Source organism: Parasteatoda tepidariorum, chromosome 1 (assembly GCF_982258835.1).
Source record: "Parasteatoda tepidariorum strain Cologne lab strain chromosome 1, Ptep-v5.0, whole genome shotgun sequence".
In the NCBI taxonomy this organism is placed as follows: domain Eukaryota; kingdom Metazoa; phylum Arthropoda; class Arachnida; order Araneae; family Theridiidae; genus Parasteatoda; species Parasteatoda tepidariorum.
Window position 1 is genome coordinate 65,563,425 of NC_141755.1, and position 26,110 is coordinate 65,589,534.

At 28.0% G+C, this 26,110-nt stretch overlaps 1 protein-coding gene across 4 annotated transcripts in view; it reads left to right on the forward strand.

Annotated features, from left to right (window-relative positions):
* Positions 1-26,110, forward strand: part of LOC107438670 (teneurin-m) — a 487,196-nt gene that overhangs the window by 371,113 nt on the left and 89,973 nt on the right. For 3 of the 4 annotated variants that reach the window (XM_087165593.1, XM_087165588.1, XM_043039103.3), the window contains 2 exons: positions 3,572-3,724; positions 25,903-26,110. In XM_087165593.1, the coding sequence (XP_087021719.1) occupies positions 3,572-3,724; positions 25,903-26,110 (361 nt within the window). The remainder of the gene's footprint in view (positions 1-3,571; positions 3,725-25,902) is intronic. The other variant, XM_087165595.1, reaches the window with a different exon arrangement.

The window sequence follows — 26,110 nt, forward strand, 5'->3', positions numbered from 1 at the left end:
CTAAATTACGATACTATAAGTTGAAAATACTTACGAGAGTTTATTAGTCAGATTTATAGATAAAGAGAAGTTAGCCTTAGTAAATATAGTTTATTTTATCATATTTTTCGATTTTGAATCTAATTAAAGCGAAGATAAAGAAATATAAACTATATTTCCCAAAGCAGATGAATATTCCATTTCATATTTAAAAATACTAAAATGCATTCTGCTATTTTATATCGAAGGAGGCAATTTTATTTGGAAGAACAAATATTTGAAAAGAACAACGAATGGAAGTAAGAGTAATCAATTTGATAACTTCTATTCTGAAAAACTCGCAAAGTTTATTTAATAATGAAAAAATTGCGAAGAAATATTTTTGCCGATTGCAGCATTTCATATTTAGTACTTCCTAAATCAGATACATTGTAGGAAAATAACATTTATGGAAACTAGGATATTTGTAGCGAATAAGGGATTGTAAACAATTTGAAATCCTTTTTTTATTTTCTTTCTATGTTCAAGGTTTAAATTCGTATATTTAAATATTTCATACCTGAAAAAGTTAATATTAAATATTATCTAATGAGTTATAAATGATGTATCTTATTTAATGAATGATTAATCTAACTTAATAAATGTTACATCTAATCACTAATTGATATATCCGATTCAATAAATAAAATTAATTTAATTAACATAGATTTAAGTATAATTTTTTTACTGTTTGTCAATCATATTTTCTTTTCATTCGTATATGAAATAATATAAAATTTCTCGCAGTTGACGATTTTAATCCGTCATTTTCGTTTCAAATTGAAGTGATTTCTACTTCTTTGCAATGTTCATGAAAGTTATGTCACAATAAGTACAAGAACTGCTTTTCTATCCAACAAAAATCCACTAACTGCGTATAAAAACCGACAACGTTACTTAACTTTGTAAGTGAAACTAAGTCCATTTTGTGTAATTTATTTGTGATAAATGCTAGAAAATATACAGTTAATCTGCATTTGAATCATGAACTGGATAATAAATAGCTTTTGCATCGAATCACCAAAATAGAAATTAAAAATGTCCGAAGTAAGAATTGCTCTTGAAATTGAGAACTACTGGAACAAGCGATTTGTACCCAATTTTTCTCTGAAGGAAGATATAATATATGACAGCAACTATTCTCACGGAAAAAACAAAATGTAAATAAATCTTACAATATTGATTCTTGTCTGCTTTAAAACCGTTATACCACGTGTATAATATAATAATTCATTTACTAATTATCAGAAAGGTAAACATCACATTATTTAAATTTTTTCGCAGAATAATAATAAAAATCTTAAATAGTTATGTGATAAATGTCAAACGGGTTGCATTTCTAATAAAAGTTATAAAATTTTTTAGTAACTAAATAAAAAAAAAATTTTGTGGGGGGGAGGGGGATCCAATGTCCCCCGTGCGTTTTATCGTTCTTCCAGATAGCTCAAGTCCTCCCGGTTTAAGATAAGAGTTTTTTATTAAATGAGTTTTGTTAAAGACTTTTTTATTTGTTGGTTTCTTACTGGCATACCATCTGACAGTTTTTTTCTCCTTAAATTTACGAGATTTTCTAACAGTGCGGAAATTTTAAATGACACCAATAATTGCATTTTGAGTCGTAGTGGCTTAGGGGATACAGCAATTGCCTCTCAATGACGTGACGCGAGTTTAAATCCCATCGATGGCTGGTCGATATGAATTCCACACCCGGCACGCACCGACCACAGTGGTGATGTAAAATATCTTCGGTGTTAGACGATTCATGGAGTCCCTTTGTGTCAGATTAACCATCTGAGGTTTTCGAGGTCTTCCGCTCCAAGTAACGCTGATGCGTGTTAGTTCCAACCAAAAGTCCTCAACGAAGACTAATTTCTCCAAATATTTGATCCAGGAGATCCCTTGTATTTGGAATTAGGTTCAAAATTACAAGGCTACGGAGTTTGAACATTAGTAGTTGTAAACTCGAAAATTGGGTCGGCTCCTTACAATTATTTTGTTGGTGTTGTTTCTCATCCCCCTAGTGTAGGAAAGCCTATACTAGGCCCAAAAGGCCCCCTCGCCTGAGAACATCGAAATTCTTCTCTTGCTTGACCAACTGCTACCTCCAGGCGGAGCCTAAACAATTGAGAAGGTGAGCAAGACTAGCCAGAAGGAGACATGATCAAAGATTAAAAATTCTTTTCCCCATTCTAAAATTTCATGTGTTTCTGGTGTCCACTTCTGAATCTTGTCAAAGCCGATTGAAAATCCCTGGGGCCGCTGCAGAACACAGACAAGCCGGATCATTTGCAACGTATTTTTACGATTATAAATTTTTAAAAAATAAATGCTTTTAACTCAAGTATCTATTACTACGAATCTAATGCATGCGTTGTTACTTATGCACGCTGAATTTTTTATGGTGGATTTGAACATCTTGGTCAAACTCGTGACCTCAAATTATACGCTCAAATTCGCTCAATGTGCTCAAATTCTATTTTTTCATGCAATTCTTTTTTCATTGCGAAAAAAAACAGATCTGATTTGAGTGGAATATTTTATAGTACTTAAATAGAGGGAAATATTTTGTTGAGTTATGATTATGAACAATTAGTTAAAAACTAAAGAGCAAATATTTGGATACATTTGCTTTCTTTGTGTCGTTCTCGTGCTACAGACCTAAACTAATATCGTGTGCCAAGTATAATGTGTCAAATATCATGTGCATGTGTCAAAATAATTTTGTTAAATTTTTGTATGCAGTCAGGATACAAGATCTCATAGTAGTTTACTTTGTGAAATCAGCATACAAAGTACGAAAAAATTTAAACTTCGAAGAAAATTTTTCTTTTAATTCTTCGCCTAGTTTTTTCATTTTGATTGCTTCTTATACCCTTATCGAGTTGTATTTGATAATCAAATCAATAATGCATATCGTTAATTTTCTTTGTTTAATTGATATTTTGACTTCGACTTTGAAAACTCTATACGTGTTTTGCTCTCGACAATTAAATTTACTTCGTTTCTTCTAATCAAAATTAATTAAAAATTTAGTTATTCTAATGCATTCTTTAATTTCTTGGTTAATTTCATTTCATAATCGATGTTTTTTACTTAACAGTCATGATAGCTTTTTCGTGATTTTAAGCTATTTGTCGTGTTTTTTATCCACATTTATTTTGTTTCTGAACAACAATTAGACACAAAACAAATAAATGTTCGAAACAAATAATGTGTTTATTTTTATTCTTTTTATAATGAGGAATATTTTATTGAATAACATTCTACATCTGAAAACAAATTCACTTTTCATTATTACACAATTTATACTTATAAGCATGTTTTACAAAATTTGAAAATGCAAATAGTTAGAATAAATAGTAAATAACGAGGTGGATTTTTTAAATAAATACTTTTAGTTTAAAATAACTTTATAAAATAACATCTTGTAATAACGTTCTGGTTATTTTATTTATTTTTGTCTTCCAGTGATGCAAATTTTTAATTAAAACTATGTTTCAGATAAGAGTATCTATATATTAAAATAAGCCTATAAATGTGAATTTTTTTCTAGAAGGGTGCCCAGATAATTGTGGAGGAGTGTCAAAGGGTCAATGTGTCCAGGAAGAAGGTCAGTGGAGCTGCCGATGTGAAGATGGATGGGGAGGCAGTGACTGTAAGACGAGACAAGAAACAAGCTGCATTGATGATAAAGATAATGACCAAGGTATATGTTAATCTTAATTTTTAAATGTTTTAAGCAAGAAGTTTAATTTTCAATGGTCAAGTTTTGCATTAACTTCAAATTCAGCTATTCGAATATGACAGAATTTAATATAGATATTTAGACTATTAGAATAGTTAATATAAAATTTTACAAGAAAATTTCAAAAATCTGAAGAAAAAAATTCTAAATGTTCATAGAATAGTATTAATTATATTATTTAAATTCATAAAAAAAATCATAATTAAATTGTTTAAATTTGCAAATTGAAATTAATCTGATAATAAAATGATTTGTTTATGCTAAAATATCTTTTTATCCCAAAGATTTATTTACCCAAAAGTAAATAGTAAACTAGTATTAGCAAAACCTTGAGAAACGAAAGTGTTTTCTTAATGAGAAGTTGAATTTTTATGTATCTGACATTTTTGAAATTCAATTTCTGAAGAACTGCCAGACAAATTTTGCTCAAATTTTGTATTTTGGTACATAAAATTACATTCTTTAAAATGATGTAAAAAAATTTATATATTAATAATATTAAAAAAAAATTCCGACTATTATTTTTTAAAACAATAAAAAATAATAAATATTTACAAATATTTATTTTTTGCATGGAATTATCTTTAAATAAGCGAATTGTATAATAGTGTGTAAAAACTTTTGAATTCACTTTAAAAGTTTCTCGAGATATGGTAAAATACGCAAAAAGTAAAATTAACATTAAGGCGTCCAAACTTTGGATCACTCTCCTGGCCAAATTATTGGGACCATATTCCGCAGATAGTGGAAAAGGGTATGTTTACTCAGAGGAAGTACGTTTTTGTGTCTGATTTCGTAATTTAAAATATCATCTGTTCTAGTTAGGTCACCTCCTCGAACCATTCCGATGGAATCATAGAAAGTGAAGATCCGGTCATTAGATCAAAAGTTATTTATTGTTGTCCGTTTTTTTTTCATTCTTTTTTTTGCGCACTGTACATCATTACCTATGGTGGGTACAACACACGTCACCCAACCATGACCAAGCCTCTAGGCCCAATTTCAGGGTTCTACATGATAGGAATGCAATGTAATTCCCGGATCAGATGACGCGGACAGCGCGAGAACTAATACTCCTCTCTTCAAAAGTTCTACACCACAACCAAAGAGAAGAATTTCCGCCACGACAGATTTAGCGTGCGCCTTGATGCTTAGAACACGCCTGTTGTTTTGTCGGGTGTCAGAATCGAACTCAGTGTTCACTACTCTCCAACTTTAGCCTTCACTAAAGAACGTCTTTCTCAAACATTTTCTTAAACACAGCAAACGTGTAACTTTCTCACTCATCAAACGATGGCAACACTACATTACTTGCCTTCGTTTCACGAATGCCTTCATTCGACAAACATTTCCCTTGAGTCTCAAACCATTTGAACAAGAGATACATTTTCCGAACATGTTGCTGATTTACGATTCATATTTTTTTACAAAAAAAGAAGGAAAAAATTTACTAGCAAATCTGTTATTTTATGGTCATGGTAGCTTTACCGGGGGTTAATTATAGGGACGCTTTTTTCTCATCACAGACCGCAATCAAGAGGTGAAATTATTTACAATGCTTTGAAAATTATTCTAGATAAAATTTCAGTCTTTTATGTTTGAGCGACATTAAAAAACTTATATGCCTAGGAGAATATCAAGGATATAAAAGCTTAGACTAACTTCAACGGTTAGACCGATAGAATCGTGAATTGTAATTCGTGCTGTATACTCCACTTTGAGCAGCTCATAAAACTTTTATCTGTGTGTGGTGTGAAGATGGCCAACTAATAAATTGAAATCCTGATGTCTGAAGCGCTATGCATTCTTCGTTTTGTAAATTGGCTATTTGGTCACCCTCTTCTACTTCACATAGTTACATCAATGGTGTTAATTATATTTTGGATGTGCACTTTAAAAAATTCCGGAATAAATTATTGTATAAATTATCGACACTCTGTTTGCATCATCCGTAAAATTCCTCGTTAACGTAAAATATTACACCTTGATTCTTACAGTATATTTATTTAATTAGTGTGATTCAGTGATTTTACTGTACTTAAAAATTAAGAAATATCAGAGTATTTGTTCCATAACATATCCATGGGTAATGTTGCTCGCCTCCATTACTTAGGTTTACAGGTGCCCACTGGGTAACGTTAAATGAGCAACACTTCCGATTTGAAGAAAAAAACTCAGTGTCTGCCAAAAAAAAAAAAAAAAAAAAAAAAAAAAAAAACGAAACATTCCGGCAGAAATGGTTTTTACTCACTCCAAAAAGTTAATCGTAATTTGAGATTTGCCGTAATTCTTTTGTATAACTACTTGCATTAGTATTGTTTTTAACATTATTTGAAAATAACATTCAAATTTATTTCCAGCGACTAAAGCCTACAGCTAATAAATGTTGCTAAGATACCACCAAACAACAAAGCCAAAACTAATTAAATCTATTAATAAATATATTTATATCTTATTTCATAAAACAAACAGAAGCAGTTCATGAAATCAACCAATTTGTAATACTTGTTAACATAAATAAATTTAAGCCTGAATAGTTTTAACAAACAATTTCCAAAACGTTTTCTTCGTTCAAATTAAAATTACCACTATTCTTCCTTTTGATAACACCATCATTATGTTTCTAAATATTAATTCAACTTGAATATTTATGTCTAGCTAACACAGCTTCCCGAGAAATTGTTATATTTCTATTGAATTAGTTCAATCAAAGGAAATAACAAACCAGAAGAGTTTTATGCAATCACGTTCAAACGAAACATTACCAACAAGTGCATATTTAATGAAAATTAAACTTCCCAATCCATCTTTCTTCGCATTAGAAATCCGTCATTCCAATTCAGTAAGCTTAAAATTAAATTACATGGAAACGTCGATAACTTCACTTGAATGAAAGCAATTAGAGTAAGCTTTTCTCTTCACTACATACAATTGTTGAAGTGGAAAATATTTATTACCCAATGCAATGTTTAAATATGCTTATCAGTTTGTTCCAATTTTTTTTTCTTCCCAAAATCCTAAAATCTACCATCTTTTTTTCCACCATTTTTTTCATCGAAGCAAAAATATTTCTTTAATTATTTTTTTTCCTTTTTGTAACTCTTAACAAATATTTTTTTCTCGTTTTGCTTGGAAAAAAAGAAACTAAGAAATCTAAATTAAAGTTATCTAAATTGAAAACATTGTTTTTCTTGATAATGAAACTATTATTCTAAGAGATAAGTTTATTTAGTTGAAGCCACAAAATTTCCGAATTATTATTTTTTTTGCAATAAAAATAAACAGGTACACTGTAAAAAAATTCCGGAGTAATTTGCGCTTTAAAATACCTGTTAATAGTACCGTTTAAAGTACCTGTGAGTACATCGTCCATAAAATCCATTTTATCGTAAAAAAGTTTTTTACTGTAAAATATTGCACCGTAATTTTTAAAACAATACTTATTTAATTACAATAATCCAGTGAACTTGAGGTTAATATTCTTGTAAAAATTACGGTGCAATAGATTTTTTGGTACTTCTTGGTACCTTCTTCTAACAAGCTCTTCAATTGTAGGCTTAGGCTTGAATGAAAGCAATTAGAGTAAGCTTTTCTCTTCACTACATACAATAGAAGTGGAAAAATATTTATTACCCAATGCAATGTTTAAATATGCTTATCAGGCTGTTCCAATTTATTTTTTTTTCTTTCCCAAAATCCTAAAATCAACTATATTTTTTTCCACCATTTTTTCTTTTATCCTAGCTAAAATATTTCTTTAATTATTTTTTTTTTCTTTTTGTAACTCTTAAAATGTTTTTTCTTGTTTTGCTTGGAAAAAATTAAACTAAGAAATATAAATTAAAGTTATCTAAATTGAAAACATTGTTTTTCTTGATAATGAAACTACTATTCTAAGAGATAAGTTTATTTAGTTAAAACCACAAAATTTCCGAATAATTTTTTTTTTGCAATAAAAATGCACAGATACACTGTAAGAAAATTCTAAAACAATTTGCTGTTTAAAGTACCTGTTAATAGTATGGTTTAAAGAACCTGTGAGTACACCATCCATGAAATCTATTTTATCGTAAAATTGATTTTTTTTCCGTAAAATATTGTACAGTAATTCTTACAACAATACTTATTTAATTAAAATGATTCAGTGAGTTTACGTTAAATATTCCTGTAAAAATTACGGTACAGTAGATTTTTTTTTGTATTTCTTGGTACCTTCTTCTAACAAGCTCTTCAATTGTAGGCTTAGACAAGGTTACTAAATAATCGATGTAAGTAATTTATGAAGCAGAAGCCATTAACAATTTTTATGTAACTGAATATAATATTTTTGACTAGTACTATATTTCTATAGTTCGTATATTTACAACAATTACTTTATTTCAACATTATATTTACAACAATTAGAATGATTCAGTGAGTTTACGGCAATTCTTCCAGTAAAAATTACGGTACAATAGATTTTTTTGTACTTCTTGGTACCTTCTTCTAGCAAACTGTTAAATTGTAGGCTTAGACAAAGCTACGAAAAAATCGATGTAAGTAATTTATGAAACAGAAGCCATTAGCAATTTTTATGTAACTGATAATAATATTTTTGACTAGTACTATATTTCTATAGTTCGTATATTTACAACAATTACTTTATTTTATTTTTTTTTCTTAGTTTTTTTGTATTTTAATATTGTATTAATTCTGTATAGCAATTTTTGCATAATCACGAAATCACGTGATTAAAAATGCAAAGAGTAAACGTTGTGTGTCTCTGGAGGGATTCAGTTCAGATATTTTCTCTCGGTGATGATGGAGTGTTTCAAAAATAGTTTTGAAATGTGATAAATTAAATGGTTGAATATATGATCAAATCTTTTGTTTCTTTTTCTCAATAAAGAGAATAATCAATAAATGCTTTTATTTCTAAAATAAAGTAATCGTGTTTGCAATAATTACCGTTTATTTTTGATTTTCATCATTTGTATGTTTTTGTCATTTATTTTTGAATTGTATCATTGCAGTAATTTTCGCAATTGTTTTTTTTTACCTAACTAAATGTTTAAAAGTGCATCGCATAAGCGCGATGTCTTTAGAGGTTTATATTTTAGAAATTTATCTTAAAATTTATAGATAAAAAAAGTATTATATATGTGGATATATATAATATTTGAATATTCGAGCAAATATTAATCTTAATTGTAGAGTAAAGAGTAGAGAACATAACATTTTCATTTTCTAAATTAAAGATTTTTGTTTTCTGAACTATGAACACAAGTGTACGCGTTTTTTCTTCATTGGAGCATAAATTTGCAAATATAATGCATGGTAGCAAATATTATACGTATGTACTGTAAAATTATAGTTAAGTATTTCTTACTCATAAATAATGAAGTTGTCGTTTCTAATGGCACTTGGAAAATTCAAGCTCCATTGACTTTTTGGGAATTAAGTCGGGAAAGTGCGCCTTTCGTTTTGACAAGATAGCACTGCCAGGGTGCATTCAGAATCTCACGGATAGATGGCAGCAATGCTTAATTTCGAGGCCCCTTCCTCAATTTAGACATAAATCTGAAGAGGAAGGACATTTTTTCTAGATATCGGTCCCTGTGTGTTCCAGCGACCGGTCAGAAAGCTTTTAATTCCACAGATTATTATGAGCACGTATATCGCATATACTCAGTTGACCTTAGTGGAGTCCAGGATTGAGCCCGGTCCTCTCCGAGCCTGAGTCCGATTCTCTAACTGCTTAGCTATCCCGGCCCTTATTAAAAATGAAATTATTTTTAACTACACTTAAGTTATGCAAATTGAAAACAATTTCTTACTTGATTATAAAACTATTTTCTTGACTTAAAAGTTTATTTAAATTGACTTGTAAAAATAATTTGACTAATGAAGAGTGCAATAAATTTTTGTTTTAAAAATAATTACTAAGGTTTATAAAATAAGTAAACAATATTTTAATGTAGTCAGAAACGGTTACATCTAATAGTTCCTTATGATTGATGAAATATTGATTTGAAATGACCTTATTCTGATAAAAATTCCTACTTTTTCTTCCAATAAAATCCTTCTTTTATTATTCATAAAAAGATTTTCCACGCCTTTCATGATTCGAGATTCAAATTTCACACTTCAATACCTTTTCTTCCATTTGCTTTATGAGAGAGTTGAGACGAATAATTTTTTCACCTCTTATCTGTTGATTCGATGCCTTTCGATTTTAGAGAGCCAACTATGTTCCCCACAAAATTGGGACAGAAGATCTTTTATTTCGATCTAATTAGCATCAGCTAATTTACATGTACAAATTAAATTATTCTCTAGTTCTTTTCCATAGACCTTCTACCCCGATGGAATGAACTTGTCACTTCGGCAAGGAACGCAAGTGACAAGTTAATAGCCCTCCTTAATTTTGTTTTGTTCCCTTCGAATATATTAGAACACGGTAATTACGAATCCCACCACACCGTAACCCCTCATACCCTCCATTTATCGTTTCCTTTTGCTGTGCTCGTCTACCCAAATTGTCTTTTGATTGTGTTTCTGTAATTGAAGGAGCGTTGCCGTCGCTTCTGTCGCTGTTGTTGGGCTGGCTTTTGTTATGAAAGTGACGTATTTGCCGTCAACAACGATAATGGAATTTCTTGGAGATTTTCATGCTACAGCTTTGTTGCGCCTGCAAATAGAGCTCTCCTGCTGGGTGAGGTACCTGCCAATGTTTACCCTTAATTACATCGAAATCATATAAGAGATTGTTTGATGGGAGTGTTGTGTTGCGAACCCGATTAGTCAATGTCAAAATTAATGACTACGCATGAAATTTGATACTTTGAGTTTAGCAGAGAAAATCTGTTATATGTGTTAGAAAAATTTTGCAATATCTTTTGTTTCAGCTAGATAACTCTAATAACATTTACTAGTACAATATATATCTCTTTTTTTTCTTATCTTAAAATTTCGCACGAATTTTAAACCAACAACTTAGACAACGGTTTCTAATTTACTAGGGCCCTCACCCCTGCCCACTTAGTTGGCTCTTTTGTATTTTGTCTAAATTTTTGTGTATTGTGTCATGACCATATATGGCAGTACTTTTACTTTCGTTTCTTGTACCGCCGATACAAGTAAAAAGTACGTATCTCTTGTACTTCGTTACTTTTTAAATTTAGTACTTCTACTTGTACTTTCGTTACTTTTTTAGGGAAAAAGTACAAGTATTTGTAGCGGAAATATTGAATGAAATCGTTACATTTTTCTAAAACTTGGTAAGCTTTCTAAAGAAAAAAAGAAAAAAAAAATTAATGTTTCTTTATTATGCTTTATTATGTCTTATGTTTCTTTAATTTATAAAATTAATGTGCAATATATATGCATTCACAGCTAACTTCGTGTTTAAATACCTTCTGTTTCAACTTATACTGCACATTCAATTATTTTCAAAGATCTCAAAGCTATCTGTAACCCCGTGTTTGCTTTGTTTATGTTTGTGCATTTAAAACGTGTTTCTAAACAGTAAATCAATTTTAAATCAATGGTAATTTAAATAAATAAAAATAATAAACTAAAAATTAAAATCAATAGATAAAATTTCTTTTTCGTGCAAATCCATAAAAAGTTTGATATTAAAATTATATTTGATTGTAAAATTATATTACACGATTATATTATAAAATTATATTATACGATTATATTATAAAATTATATTATAATATTCTTCCGAATTTAAAAACAAATTAATATCCATAATTTTCAAAATTAAAAATAATTAAATTAATAACAACAATTTTGCAAAAACTTTAAAGAACATAAGAATATTATTTAATAAAATCTTAGATTACTTTGAATTTTCGATTTCCTAGAAATGTACTTTTAAATCGTTACTTTTTTTGTTTAGTACTTGTACTTTTACTTGTACTTTTTACTCGTTACTTCTTAAAATAAGAACTTTTTACTTTTTACTCGGTACTTATTTTAAAAATACTTGTACTTTTACTCGTTACTTTTTAAAATCAACGTTGCCATATATGGTCATGACTTATGAATAAGCAACATATGCATGTTATGAAACGGTTTACAAACATTTTATTTCTTGTATATATATTGAAGTTTCATTTATATATATCTCAACCAGAGGGAAATTACATTTAAGACAAATGTTTCTTAGAATTCCCACTATAATAAATGTCACATTTTATTATATTTAACAGTTTTAAGTCATTCATATAACAAAATTTCTTAAAATGTATCTTTATATGTAGAAAAAAGTAACAAAATAGTGAAAAACAGAGTATTAAAATTTAAGCTTCATAAAAGAGAATAATATTTTTGAAAATTATCAGTTGAAAAAATGCATTTCTGTGTCTTGTTAAATGTTAGGCATCGTTAAAAACTAAAATATGGCTCTAAATTTCTGAGGAAACCAACAAAATAAATTAAAACAAAATCATAGAAAAATTTTCTTGTTTATATAAACGGTTTGCTTTCAAACTTTTATTCCTGCCTAACTTAAAGCTTTGTTTGTGACAATATTTCATTTTCCAAGCAAAAAATATCGAAATTAAAAAGCATTTAATTTTAAAGGCATATTAGCTGTTTTCTTTTGCTGCAGTCTTTCTATCTAATTAGCCGTAAAGTTTACTGTAAAGAACAATACTGTTACAGTTTACTGTAAAGAATTATTGTTACCTTTGTGGTTCTGAAACCATTTCTAACTAGTATGGTCAAAAAGCCATGAATACAAAACTATACGGTTTTTTAACCATTTAGCAACTATCACGGTTTCAAAACTGTAAAAAAGAAATTTAACTAGACATTGTAGCTAGTCTTTTTGTTAGTTACTAACTATTGAAATTACGTTGTATTTGAGTTGTGTTTTATCATAAGAAGCGTGTAATTTATCAGGTTGTTTCACCTATAGTTAAAGAAGGGAAATGCTGGACTTTTTAATGTGAAGCAAATTTATGGTGCTGCAATCTATGCGTTAAAGAGAGTATTGCATTCTAATAATAGTCCAGGATCACAATTTGGGGAGCGTAGGTCACCGGAAACTGTTCACGTGATGAAGGGAATGGAGGAAAGATTGTAGTGTCAAAGCTGGGACCAGAACCCTCGTTTTGTCAGTCACGAGATTGACAAATTAGCCCTCTCGGCTTAAGTACCAAACTGCAAGTAGCTTCATTAGGTGGGATTAGTTGGTGCGAAAAAATTATCGTTGCTTAATTGCTGTAAAAGCTGTTAATAAACGGTTTTTCACGCAGCTAACAGTTTGAATGGCATCTTGTTTGTAGCTTATTTGACTGTTTTGTTTGAATATGGTAAAATAGCAGTTAAATAAAAAAATATTTAACCATTTTATCGAGAAATTTCTAACAGTACACCTTTTACAGAAAATTTCCGGTTGTATTTTTTCCAGGGTATGTTCTTCTAATTCAAGAAAACAATAGTGTGTTGTGTTAATGGTTGCAATAAATTTGCCCTGTTGTGACAAACACACTTTTCTTTTTACGATTTCTTACAAAAAATTACAAATGCAAAACATTTGTTCAATTTACTCACACCTAAAATAACGTAATACCTTATCAAAACAAAACGGTAAGTTACATATATAACGTGTTAAGAATCTTCTAGAATTAATGGTACAATCTTCGCTAATATCCTTCTACTTAAATTTATATCAATGACTAATATTTTCAAAAATGACAGTATTCGAGATATAAAGTATAATAAAGATTCATTATATTCCAAGGACGCACAGAATGATTTCTTGGATTTTCGCGAATCAATAGCTGTAAGTGATGGCTCACTTCTCCTACGTGCCCTTAAGTACAGAGTGATAAATACATTGATTAAATGAAGGCGATTTAATTGAGCACATTCTTTCAGAACACTGAGATTTTAAAGAGATTTATGATCAGTCGATCCTTAGTATTTTGAATATTAACTCTATCTTAATTGGTGTCGACTTCTAGAAGATGCCATTATTCATTTTGTTTTAAAACAGCTACAATTCAAAGATGTTTCAATATTAGATTACTTTCAACGCTAAGATATATTTTGTGTAGCTATTTTGGGGGAAACTTCGGGCAAATTATTGATTTTTGTAATGGGTTTCGTTTGATTGTGTTCATGCGATAAAGTACTTGAGCTTCAGCAGCGTTATTGGAATTTAATATCATTAAAAGGCTTTAATTTTCAGAGTTTTTTGTATGTTAAAGTAGTTGCTGAATAAGTATGATATTTGTTCTTCTTTGTATGTCAAAAAATGCTTAAAACCAATATTTATGAAAGCTTTCTTTGGAGAATTTACAACCTATCAAGCTTAAAGAGAAATACAGAACTTGAAAATGTATAAGACCTATGTTTTTTTTATTTAAAATACAATTAATATTAGAGATTATTCTATTGAAAATTTAAATAAAAATTTCAAAAACAAAAAAAATTTTTGATCAAAAAGGATTTTTTTAAAATAAAATAAGATACATTACGCTGGAAAATATTTCGGATCAAATTACGGTAAAAAGTAGTTGAAACCCTGGCTATATCATCTGTAAAATCCATTTTTATCATAAAATTTTTCAAAGTAATTTTTACACTAATAATATTTCCTTAATGATTCTAAAAAAATATTACTTTCAAAATTATGGCGCATCAGAAGTTTTCTTTGTTCCTTAAAATTTTCGACAAAAATAAGTTTTATGATAAAATGTATCGGCAACCTGAGTGCCGATAGTTTTTACCTTAATTTGATCTGGAATTTTTTACCGTGTACTAATTGAGCTTATCTTATGTTTATGAAGAAAAACAATATTAGATTATTATTATTATGTCATTCATATTATATCAAGTAACAATTTTAGAGTCTTTACTTAAGAGTAATATATTTCAAATCAAAAATAAGAAAATATAAGTACCTGTTCTTCTCGAAATTATCAAATTTAAATATTATTTTTAAAAAAAAGGAAATTTTTATTTGGAAAGATAAATAAAACATTTTCACACTTTAAAGAATGGAAACTGGAAATCCACAATAATTTTTTGTTCCTTGTTGAGGAAATATTCTTTAAAATTCTTGTCATATCCTGGAAAATTCTAGTCAATTAGTTGAAACTACTATATTTAATTGTTTACAGAGATGTATTTTGCCGAAAGCACTATGCTTAATGAGAAACATTGAGCACAAATTTATTTGGAAAGGCAAAACAAAATGTAAAAAGTATCAGTCTCTTGCCATCGCCAGGTATTCAACCTGGGCTGAATAAGTAGATCATCTGCTGAAAACAATTCACTGGAATATTTTATCATTTTTGGTACGTGTTTTTAGCTTTAGTATTAAAATAAGCTAATATTCCATGTGCTGAAAAAAATTTATTCCAACAAAATGTATAAATTAGCACAATCAAGCATTAACAAGGAGGAAAAAAAATCTGGTAAAATTACCGTACTGTATAATCATATTTAGGTTTCTAAAAAAAAAAAAAAAAAAAAAAAAAAAAAAAAAAAAAAAAAAACGAATTTTTGGCTAATAAAACATATGGTATTTAAACAATTCATTTATTACATTTTTCCGTTAGTATGCTAACATATATATATATATATATATATATATATATATATATATATATATATATATATATATATATATATATATATATATATATATATATATATATATATATATATATATATATATATATATATATATATATATATATATATATATGTGTGTGTGTGTGTGTGTGTTACATTGACTTTCAAGCTACCTAGCACATTATAAATCTTAATTATCTCTGCATAATAACGCGAGTGTATTAATATATATTTTTAAATCTAGTTTTTAAACTTAACTAAAAGTTTAAAAATCTAAAAAAACTGCTCTTTTCAACATAAGAGAAACAATTTACATTTTTAACTAAAAGAATCAGGTAATAAACAGTAAAAATCACTTAAATTACTTAAAATAACAATTCCATAGTTACCGAGTTGTCAGTAAACTCGTTGTAGTTATATCCTAATTCATTATCGGTATTATACACACTGTTATGTAGTTATACTGACTCTTTATGGATATTATACACACTGTTATCTATTTACACTGACTCATTTTGAATCAATAACTTAATGGATTAAAGAAAACTCTAAAGAGAGATGTTGAATTTTTGCAAATTTATTTTCATGTTTAAGATACTTTTAGAAGCTGCATATTTTTATGAAATCTATACAAATCGAGTACAAGGAAGCAATAAAATAATATCGTGATCTCAGCTATTTCAAAAACCTTCTAATTCCTACGCTGGTACATTCATTGGATACGCATGAATGCTCAAAAGTTCCAGCGCTTAATGAAACAATGTTCTTTCCTATCTACAATTGCATCAACTTTATTTCGTGACATCTAATGTAAAATTAAAGCTAACTTCTCCTGAAATTACAACCAATCATACGATTTTATTCTGTCTTAATTTGGCGTTTCCTTAAAACCAGTCTTATTCAGACATTCTGTGTGTCGTGATCTTAAGACTTTACTGATCTTAATTACTTAATTGGCTCCTTGAAAAGGTACAAGATTGCTGAAAGTCCGGAATAAAATTCGTTTCTGACATCCAATTTTATGACGTAGGGCGTGGTTATACCAAAGTTTAGAGAAGGGAATATGTACAAATTAATTTGAAATGAAAGTTTCAATTAAACATCGTTTAACTTTAAGAATTCATTTTCCTGTCTCTCAGCAATTAATTCCGTCATTAATGGAGCTATTTGCACTCATCAAATGGCAAATAAATTTGTTAGGAATTGTCTAAAACTAAAGAACTTTATAGTCAACTTATTGTGAATCACAACAGTTAAAATTTTGGGGGGAAATATCTAGTAGTATTTTGTATGATTATTTAACGTTATTTAGTAAATAAGCTATCAAATTATACTTCAATTCTATCTTTAATTATCAACTTGCTTATTTTCTAGGCTGTAAATTCTTCCAAATAAAAATAAAAATAGTTAATTGCTTAGCCATTCGGAAAAATTCTAATGAATTAAAATAACGTAATGCAATTTTTTACTGAATAGGAAACTTTAATTTTCTTAGTTTTGTATTTCTAAGAATGAAGTCATTACGTTTTTAATACATTCAGAATATAAGCGTAATATTTTGAAACATTTAATTATATTTCCATTTTGAAATAAAAGATAATGCACAACATAGCAATTTTTAAGTTTTCTTAGTTTTAATTAATTGATAATTTCAATTTTTTAAATGATCCAAGTTAGTTTAAAAATTCTAAGAAAGAAATATCTATTTATGTCAAAACAATTTATTTTGTTAATTATCTTAATCAAATAGGAAAAAAATGTTCCTAAGGCATTTAAATAATTTAAAATAAAAAACTCTCCAATGATTAATGATTTTTAAGACCTTAGCTATAGCTATCCTATATTTAAATTTTTTTTAAAACTTATTATCGACTTTCTTATGTGTTTTACTTTCTGACATTGATTACATTTTAATATTTAGGTGGAAAATCATTCAATCATTCAATAGAAAAATAATAAAGGTTTCTATTTAATTAACTGTAAGAATTAACAAAAAAGTGAATTATGTAAAAAAAAAACTTTTTGTACATTTAAACTTTATGTAAACTAGTTCGCTTGAAGGATTGATGTTTGTGTTATAATCAAGCTGACATTTTAAGTTTCCAATTTTGAAAAACTATCAAAGCTATTTCCTTGAATGCTCAAGCGATGGATGGGAAAGATGCGTATCATGCTCACTTATGGATGAACAATCTATAAGTGGGAAAGACACACATCTTGTGATTCTACATTATTTAGTTTTATTGCGTAGCTCTTTGAACGAATGAAATGTAATATATAAAATTATATCACATGTAAAATTAGAAACTATATAATTTTTTACCAAACTGCTACAATAAAAAGGAAGCATAAATAAACTTTTAAGGTAATCCGAAACTGAATAAAAAAATCTTTATTAATGCACTTTTATTATTAATGCACCAGAACCCGCACTGAGACATAGTACTCAAATTCATCGACTTGAAGACTAATGAATTGTCTCTTTCGAAAATATTTAATGTTTTTAAAATTTCATTATTTTATGCATAATTGGTCATTTTGTTATTTAATAGCAATTTTTTGATTTTCTTATACCATTGTCAGGTCATATGAAAATTCTGTATATCAGTTTTAATGATTTATCATATTAATCACAGAAAAAAAGATAGTTTTTTAATTTTTTTTGTATTACTGTAGAGTCAAATAAGCATCTGTCTTAAAACTTTTTTTAACATTAAATTACAATGGGTTAATTTATTTAAAGCTACTTAAGTATATGATTTAAATGAAAAATGCATATTTGGGAAATTAGCATTTAGGTTTCTTCGATCATGGACAAATTTTGATTTACTTGTGGGAAAATTGCTGAATGTTATGGCAATGACTTTTTGAATTAAAAAAAATAATAATAATTTTGGTTAATGAAGTTAAAATATAAGGTATTTAAACACATAATTTAGTGATTTTTCAGTTCATATGGCAACAGTTTACTGAAGGTTTTATTACAAAAGCAATATATTTTATTATCACATATTTAGAAAAAAAATGCAAAATTTAAAAGTAAATTTTACCAAATAAATAGTTTTAATGTCATGCTCTAAAGAATCATGAAAATTTACCCAATTTTACTACATTTACCAAATTTTATTGCAAATTACAAAATCATATTTAATCGTTAATTTCACAGAATTCATTACCAAAGCGCTTCCAAAAATTTAGAGAGCATTTTTGATGTTACCGTAGAGTTAGAAACACGATTAATTCGATAACACGATTAAAATCGTATTCTGGTAATTTTCACCAGGCTTTTAGTTCAGTGTCTAATTATGATAGTGATAATCTAACAAAATTTGAAAAGCACTGGTATTTATGCAATATAAGTCTGTATATTAAGCTAGATCTACCTACAAGATTTATTTTGCTTCCCGATGTATTTATTAATCACTTTTTTATGAAATAATTTATTTAGTACCACTGGTCATTCTCAGAAACTACAATCTCATGAATACGAAATTATACCCTTAAATGAGGTATTATATACCACTTGCAAGCGATTATCAGAATCTCTGCACCAAAATGAAGCCCACAATCCGAACTCCTCCCCCGTGGGAGTCCGAAACATGTACGTTACCCTGCCTAGTATTATACACTAACCCGCACTGAGACCTTGTGCTCACGTTCGTTGCCTTGATGAATAATGGATTGTGCTACGACAGTAACTAAGTCAAGAGCGCGGCTACTGAAAACGCGGAAACATTTGCATGATATACGCGAGCTGTATATCTATCGAGTAAGGCAATTCTGGGGACGTAGAGAAATTGAAATGTTAAGAAATACATATGGCTTATACCTCTATATTGGAAATTTGATGCTAAGTTGTGATCCAAGATTTTCAGCTCTGCATTGCCGATGGCAACAGACATGATGTTTTTTTTTTTTAAGCAATACTTTTTTCACATAAAAAACAAGTCATTTTGGCAGCATAACGTTACATAAACTGTCAAATGGTTTTGAGTTCTTATAAAACTAAGTATTTTATTTAAAAATTTAATCTGTAAAATGATACACAGGAAATTTACCATTTACATTATATTTTATGTCTTGACGTTAAAAAACATAACGTTTCGAATATAAAAAAAGAAAAAAATACTTAATTTTGATAATAAAATCAAAAAACTAAAATGTATGGCGTTTGAACCATTCATTTAGCAGTTTTTCCGTTTATATGCTAGCTAGAATAATGGTTTTATAAATTATAGCTCTTGACATAAAAACATACATTTAGCAGCAAACACAAAACTGAAAAGTAAAATTTTACCAAATAAATGGTTTTTATGCCTTGATCTAAAATATCACGATGCGATTAAAGAAACAGTATTCAGAACTGCCTCTCCTTTTGCCATTTATTTGGTTAATTAAACCTTTCGATGTCTGTGCTTCTAACTAAATCAAATGGTACTACTCTGTTTACACTTCTATGGTGTATTTAAAACAGCAATTTATTTGAGAGGTTGATAGGAGTTATAAATCTGTTAATTATTTCTTTTTTCTTATATCTTACTAAATTAACACAAAGGATAAAAGGAAATGAATGATGGTTCAAAATTTTAAGATCCTAAACTCAAATATATCAAGCTATTATGTCTAATCAATCTAATCTTTTATATCCAACTTATCTTATTTATTTACTCTTATTTATTTAATATATCTTATATATTTATTTGGTCCATTTTATTCATTTATTCACGTACATAAGTGGATTTCTCTATTAATATAGGGAATGCATTAAAAACTCTTTTCTATTTGAAAAACAGCTAGCTCAAATTTGAGAAGACAGCCGAAGTATACTTTCAGTGTTACAGCGAATTTCGATCCAACTTTATCTATGAAGTTAATGGAACAGCAATACCACGTAGCAAAGAAGTCCTCTGTAATTTATTGCATATAAAATAACCGTACTCTCTTAAAAAGAACGAGTGAAAATAACTCAACTTGAGTGCTATTTAACTCTTTCATCTAGAAAAAACCGGCCTTCTCATCTTGAGTTAAAATCACTCAAGTGATAGAGTTATATGGAAATAGCTCAATTTGAGTGAAAAAAATTTCCCTCAAACTTGAGTTATTTTCACTCGAGTTTGAGTGACTTTCAGTATTACCTGAGTGGATCGTTTTCACTCAAACTTGAGTGATTTTAACTCGTATTTGAGCGATTTTCAGTAAATTGCAGTCAAAATTTTTATTGTTAATATACAAAATGTTTGTATTTAGTGGTGCCATCTATCGTAAGCGATGGAAAATACTATAGTTTTTGTTTAAAAAAATTCCTTTTGAATGAAAGCCTTATATAGGAATTTTCTTTTTATCTTAACGATTGTTGAACTTCAATATCGAATTAGATAGTATCGTACTTTTGAAAGTTTTCGCTGTGAGCATCGACTCTGTGTAAACTGAGGATTCGAACTCGTTTCCCATCTGTCGTGAGATTGACCGATTAACCCTCTCGGCTACAGTCCTGTGTCAAGACGGCTACAAAGAACTAATTACTTTCATAAGCTGGGTCTCGTTGGCGAGGATAAAGTTTTCATTTGTTAAATCAAATAAGGTGAAAACACAGTTAAAAATTTTTTTTCAGAGTTGACAGTTTGAATAGCAGCATTTTATGATTATCCAATTGTTTTGATTGCATACGGTAAAACAACAATTAAATGCATTATTACTTACGAGTTTTTTTTATGAAACATTCCTTATCACTGAAGATTTGAGTTTTTTTTCTTTCCCTTAAGTTTCGTCATTTTTCTTTTAAGTTTAATTTTTAAAAGTAAGGAGCCCTAAACGAATTTTTAAAGTAAGCAGTTTTATAAATATTATGCTCATTTAGGTTCAATTGAAAATACTATGAGTTATTTTTTTTCGAACAAATTTATTCGTTTAATTTATAAAGCTTTATTTTCAAGCAATAAAAAAGGTATATTCAGTGCCCCCCCCCCCAAGCACTTGGGCGCATTCATCCCCCCCCCAAAAAAAATTTTGCTAACTTTCCCCTTCCATGTTAACTTGTTGGAAATAGTGCTATGTTGCTTCTTTTATTTATGTACTTAAAAAAAAATTCTCTCGTCTAAATTCCCCCCCAAACTATTCGTTTTATTTAGTGTAAAAATTCCCCCCCCCCAAGCTTTAAGTGGGCGCATCGTGCGCCCACCTTCCCCCTGATGGGGGCCCCTGGGAATATTGTTTTAAATAGCCTAAATTTTTTTAAGACAAATTTCTGAAACTAAGTGAAATTAATTAATTTTTGAGGAAGACGTTTGAAGCTAAAAAATCTGGATTAAACACCCTTTTTCAAACTCAATTTTGCAAACTCTTTTGATATAAATTTGTTTAAAATCCAAACTATATATTTGTTTCGATTAGAAAAAAATAAGTATAATTTTTGTTCTGCAATAATCCTAGCTTAGTATGAATTCGAATAAAAGAAATAACTAATTAACATTAACTACTTGACTTTACTTTAATATTGTTTTTACCATAAACTTTGCTCAAACATAGTTTTCTTAAGTCAAAAAGAAATAAATAACAAAAATTTATAAAAACGACATTTTTAATAAAATTATTAAAATACAGAAATATTTAAATACCTAATTTTAGGTATATTTTAAACTAATTAAATTGTATCGCTTCTGAATTATAAATAATTACATCAAATAAATCAAGTATGTATTTTATGAATTTTAACTATTGTGAATATAGATAGTGTACGTTATTTCCGTCATCAATATATATGTTTAGAATTTTTACCTAATTGTAAGAAATTAATATATAATCAAAAAGAAAAAACTTTATAAAAATTTAATATACCAGCCAGGAAAACAAGATTGAAGACATCAAACTCTTTCAATTTTACAACAATGCCAAGTAACTGCAGTTTTTCTGCAGATTCATCAGAAAGTATACTTCTGAAACAATGACTGCATAATTATTTCAAATTTACTGCAGAATGACCACGGATTTAAAGTTTCAGTTTTTTCTAAATTTATGATTTTAAAGTGACCTCACTTAAACTACAGTAATTTTGTAGACAATAGCTAAAAGTTTTTTCGAAATAAATTACTGAGAAATTACTTCTCATTAGCTGCAAAATAACTGCAGTGTTTTTACAGTTAAGATTGCACTACAGAAAATTTGCAGTTAACTCTAGAAAAACTACGAAATTACTTCAGTTCTGTAGAAAAACTACAGTTTATTTTCATCTGGGATGTAGGTATATAAATTCAAATTGAACTATATTTCATAATAAATATTATTTCTAATTCTGCTCCTATTTTTTTACTATTAATCTATAACTATTGAAAAATTTTAATTTATTTGCATTTTTAAATACTTTAATTAGCATTGTATTTTTAATTAAATATTAATTCTGCATTTTCAATTTTGCCTCGAAAATTGAACTTGAAGAAAAGGGGTAAGAACTTTTATGCTATCAACAAAGGAAAAATAGTTTGTATAATGTGATAAATACTTTATGAAATACGAAGATAGTATTAATTCTGAATTCCAATTAAATAAACGTTAAAAGCAGGATAAAAGCAGAAAAATTCAAAATACTGCATTATTTTTTTAAATATAATATTTTACACTTTTTCTTTGAATGATATATTTATAATAAAATGCATTGAACATCAGAAGATTCTGATTTGAATGAATGGATATTGGAAAGGTGAACTTTCATAAATTAAAGACAGTCAACTTTATTAATAGAACGCAATTTAAATAACAGCAATTATAGACTGTATTAACAATAATTTCGTAAATATCTTTTATAAAAGAAGTATGGAATGATATGAAATTAATTATCCAGAAATGTTTTGTACCAAAATTATACATCAAAAAACTAAAACAGGGATATAAATTTATTATATTAAAATAAAATGTTAAAACTTTAATATGAAATCTGAAAAAATTCTAAAACTCTTATCAGATATAATATATTCCCACATGCTTTGACAAAGATTCTAGCATGGAATCAGATTTTTTTAATATTCCATAATCATCCCCAATTAACACTTTCAATTTTAATAAATTTTTTTGACAAATAATTTAAATGAATAATATTTTATTGAGAAACGCTGAAAAACAGCTAATTTAAATGGAATGTGTATATAACACATTCAAAATAAAATTATTTTCAAAATAAAAGCAACAAGGTATATCTACTTACTAAAAAGTAAAACAGCGTCTTCTTCAGAAATACCGTTGTGAACTAAAATTGTTTTAATTCTTCTTAATTCAAAATATTAAATGTCATATTCTCCAGAAAAACAAATTAAACGTAAAATAAAAACGAAGACATAATCTATTTAGATCACAGAACATAAAAATTTTATTAGATTTATTATCGTTTGCTTTTTGAAATAAAACGATAGAAATTCCAGCTTATAGCTCGCACACAATTGAATAATGAATAAATCACTCAAGTTTGATCTAAAAGCACTCAAATATTGCTTAATAAATACCACTCAAGTTTGAGTAAACGCAAAGCAAGAATTTCGCTCAAATAAGAATGTATTTCACTCAAGTTGAGTTAAAAAAATTTAACTCTTTTTTGAGTAGGGGAAATAACTCTTTTAATTTAAGAGAGTACCTTTTTGGAGCAGTGGGGTATTATCCTTCCTATTACCGCACATCTGGTAAAAGATACGAAATTTAAAATTTAATTTAACTCAATATTTTTTTTGTACCATGCTTTGAAAGTATCTTGATGAAATTACTAAATTTTATTGCAGCTACAAAATTTCATGACTTAGTGTTAAACCATATTGAATAATTAATTTCACTGAAACTATTACCAAAGCACTTTGGCAAAAACTGATGAGTTTTTTTGGTGTTCCCGTAGACCCAGAAACATGGTAAATTTTACCATATTCTGATTATGATGATGTTTTTTCCCACTGTGTTCGAGAAAAACATACACAAAAAATAAAATAAAATGTATAAATGAAAACGGTTAGGAGCGATAATTAAGAGGAATGTATTAATGAAAAAATAATTTTAAATCCAGTTGTTAATATTCAATTTATAAATCACAGTTCATGTATAGAACTGAATCTTGATTAAAAATGATGTTGTCCTATTATTAAATAATTGCTGATATTTATAAAATTCAGACAGTAGGATAAAGAAATAATCTTACATAAGTATTAAATATGGAGAGAAGATTAGCATTAATAGATTTATGTGAACAAAGTAATTTTTAAGTTTCTAACATTTGTAATTATAAACAGGCGCCTCTCCCTTAAAATATTTAAAGTGTATTGAAACATTTAAAATTATATATTATTCCACAAAGGAAAAGATGTTTAAAATGGCTTATCAATTAAATATCTTCGATCTCAGGTTTTTAATAATAAAAATTTTACTATTTTTCACTTAAATAAAAGCTTAATATTTATTATCAAGTTGTTATAAAAATGGCCTTCAGAAATGTTATATATGTTAATTTTTGTTTTGTTTCATTTATATTGTTTCACTACAACGATAAATTTTTATTAAAATTATAAGCACTCTCTGTACTTTATGGAATTCTTAAATTATTTTGAAAAACATGTTACATGTTTACATGTTATTCACTTTAGTGGAACACAAAACAGTAATTTTTGCCACGAATGAAACTCAAACAATTCTATACGGACAGCCTCGTTTGCTTGCCATATAAAGTCATATCTGTAATAAAACTTTCCGGTTTCATTTAAAAATAAAAATTTTTAAAAAAATGAAGAAAGAATTGATTTCCTCTGCTAATACAACTTTAAACTGAATAATGTTTAAGAAAACAATAAGTTTTATCGATAAAAAACAATTCATGTTAAATAATTTCCAGTAATTTCTTTAAAAATCTCCATTTTACCGTAACGAGACAAAATTGTGATAAATGAAACCATATAATACTTACATCTACCATGTTGCCTTTACAAAACTACAAAAGGTCAATAAAAAATTCCTAATCAAGTTGCGATTAAAAGTACCAGCACTCACCACAAAATTTATATTTGCCATTTAATCCATTTTATCTATTAATTTGTGTAATACGAAACAAAAAATGTGATATATCATAATATTTCCAGTAATAATTACCGTAAAATCACTGAATCACTTGAATTAAATAAATAGTACTATAATAATTACCGTATGATATTTTACTGTGGAAAGGGATTTTGCGGATGATTCATCCACTGTGTACTGTAATTTGACCCGAAATATTTTACAAATGCCTTCCAATAGTTAGTATTCTAAAAGACAATAACAGAAAAGCTACATAAATTAATCTCTTAACCTTCAGTTATTTTATTCTCTAATAAAATTTACATTTATCCAACATCAACTTTTCCTGCTTAAAACACTTCTACTTCAGTATATATTTACATCAATCATTTTCTTTTAAAAAAAAATCTATGGTTTTTAGATAAATAAAACAAATTTTACATTGCATTCATATTAACCAAATTTTGAATTTTTAACAGCTTATTAAGCATGCTAAGAAAAACTGCTGATACGTCACATTAAAAAGGCATTACTCTTTTTTTCAGACGGGTTAGTGGATTGCGCTGACAGTGAGTGTTGCATCAGGGATGTATGTAAAGACAGTCTAATGTGCCTTTCAGCTCCAGATCCTCTGGATATTTTGCTTCGAAAGCAGCCACCAGCTGTTACTGCTACATTTTATCAGAAAATGAAATTTTTAATAGAAGAAGACAGTGTGCAAAGCTATGCTCACAGAGATGAATATTCAGAGAG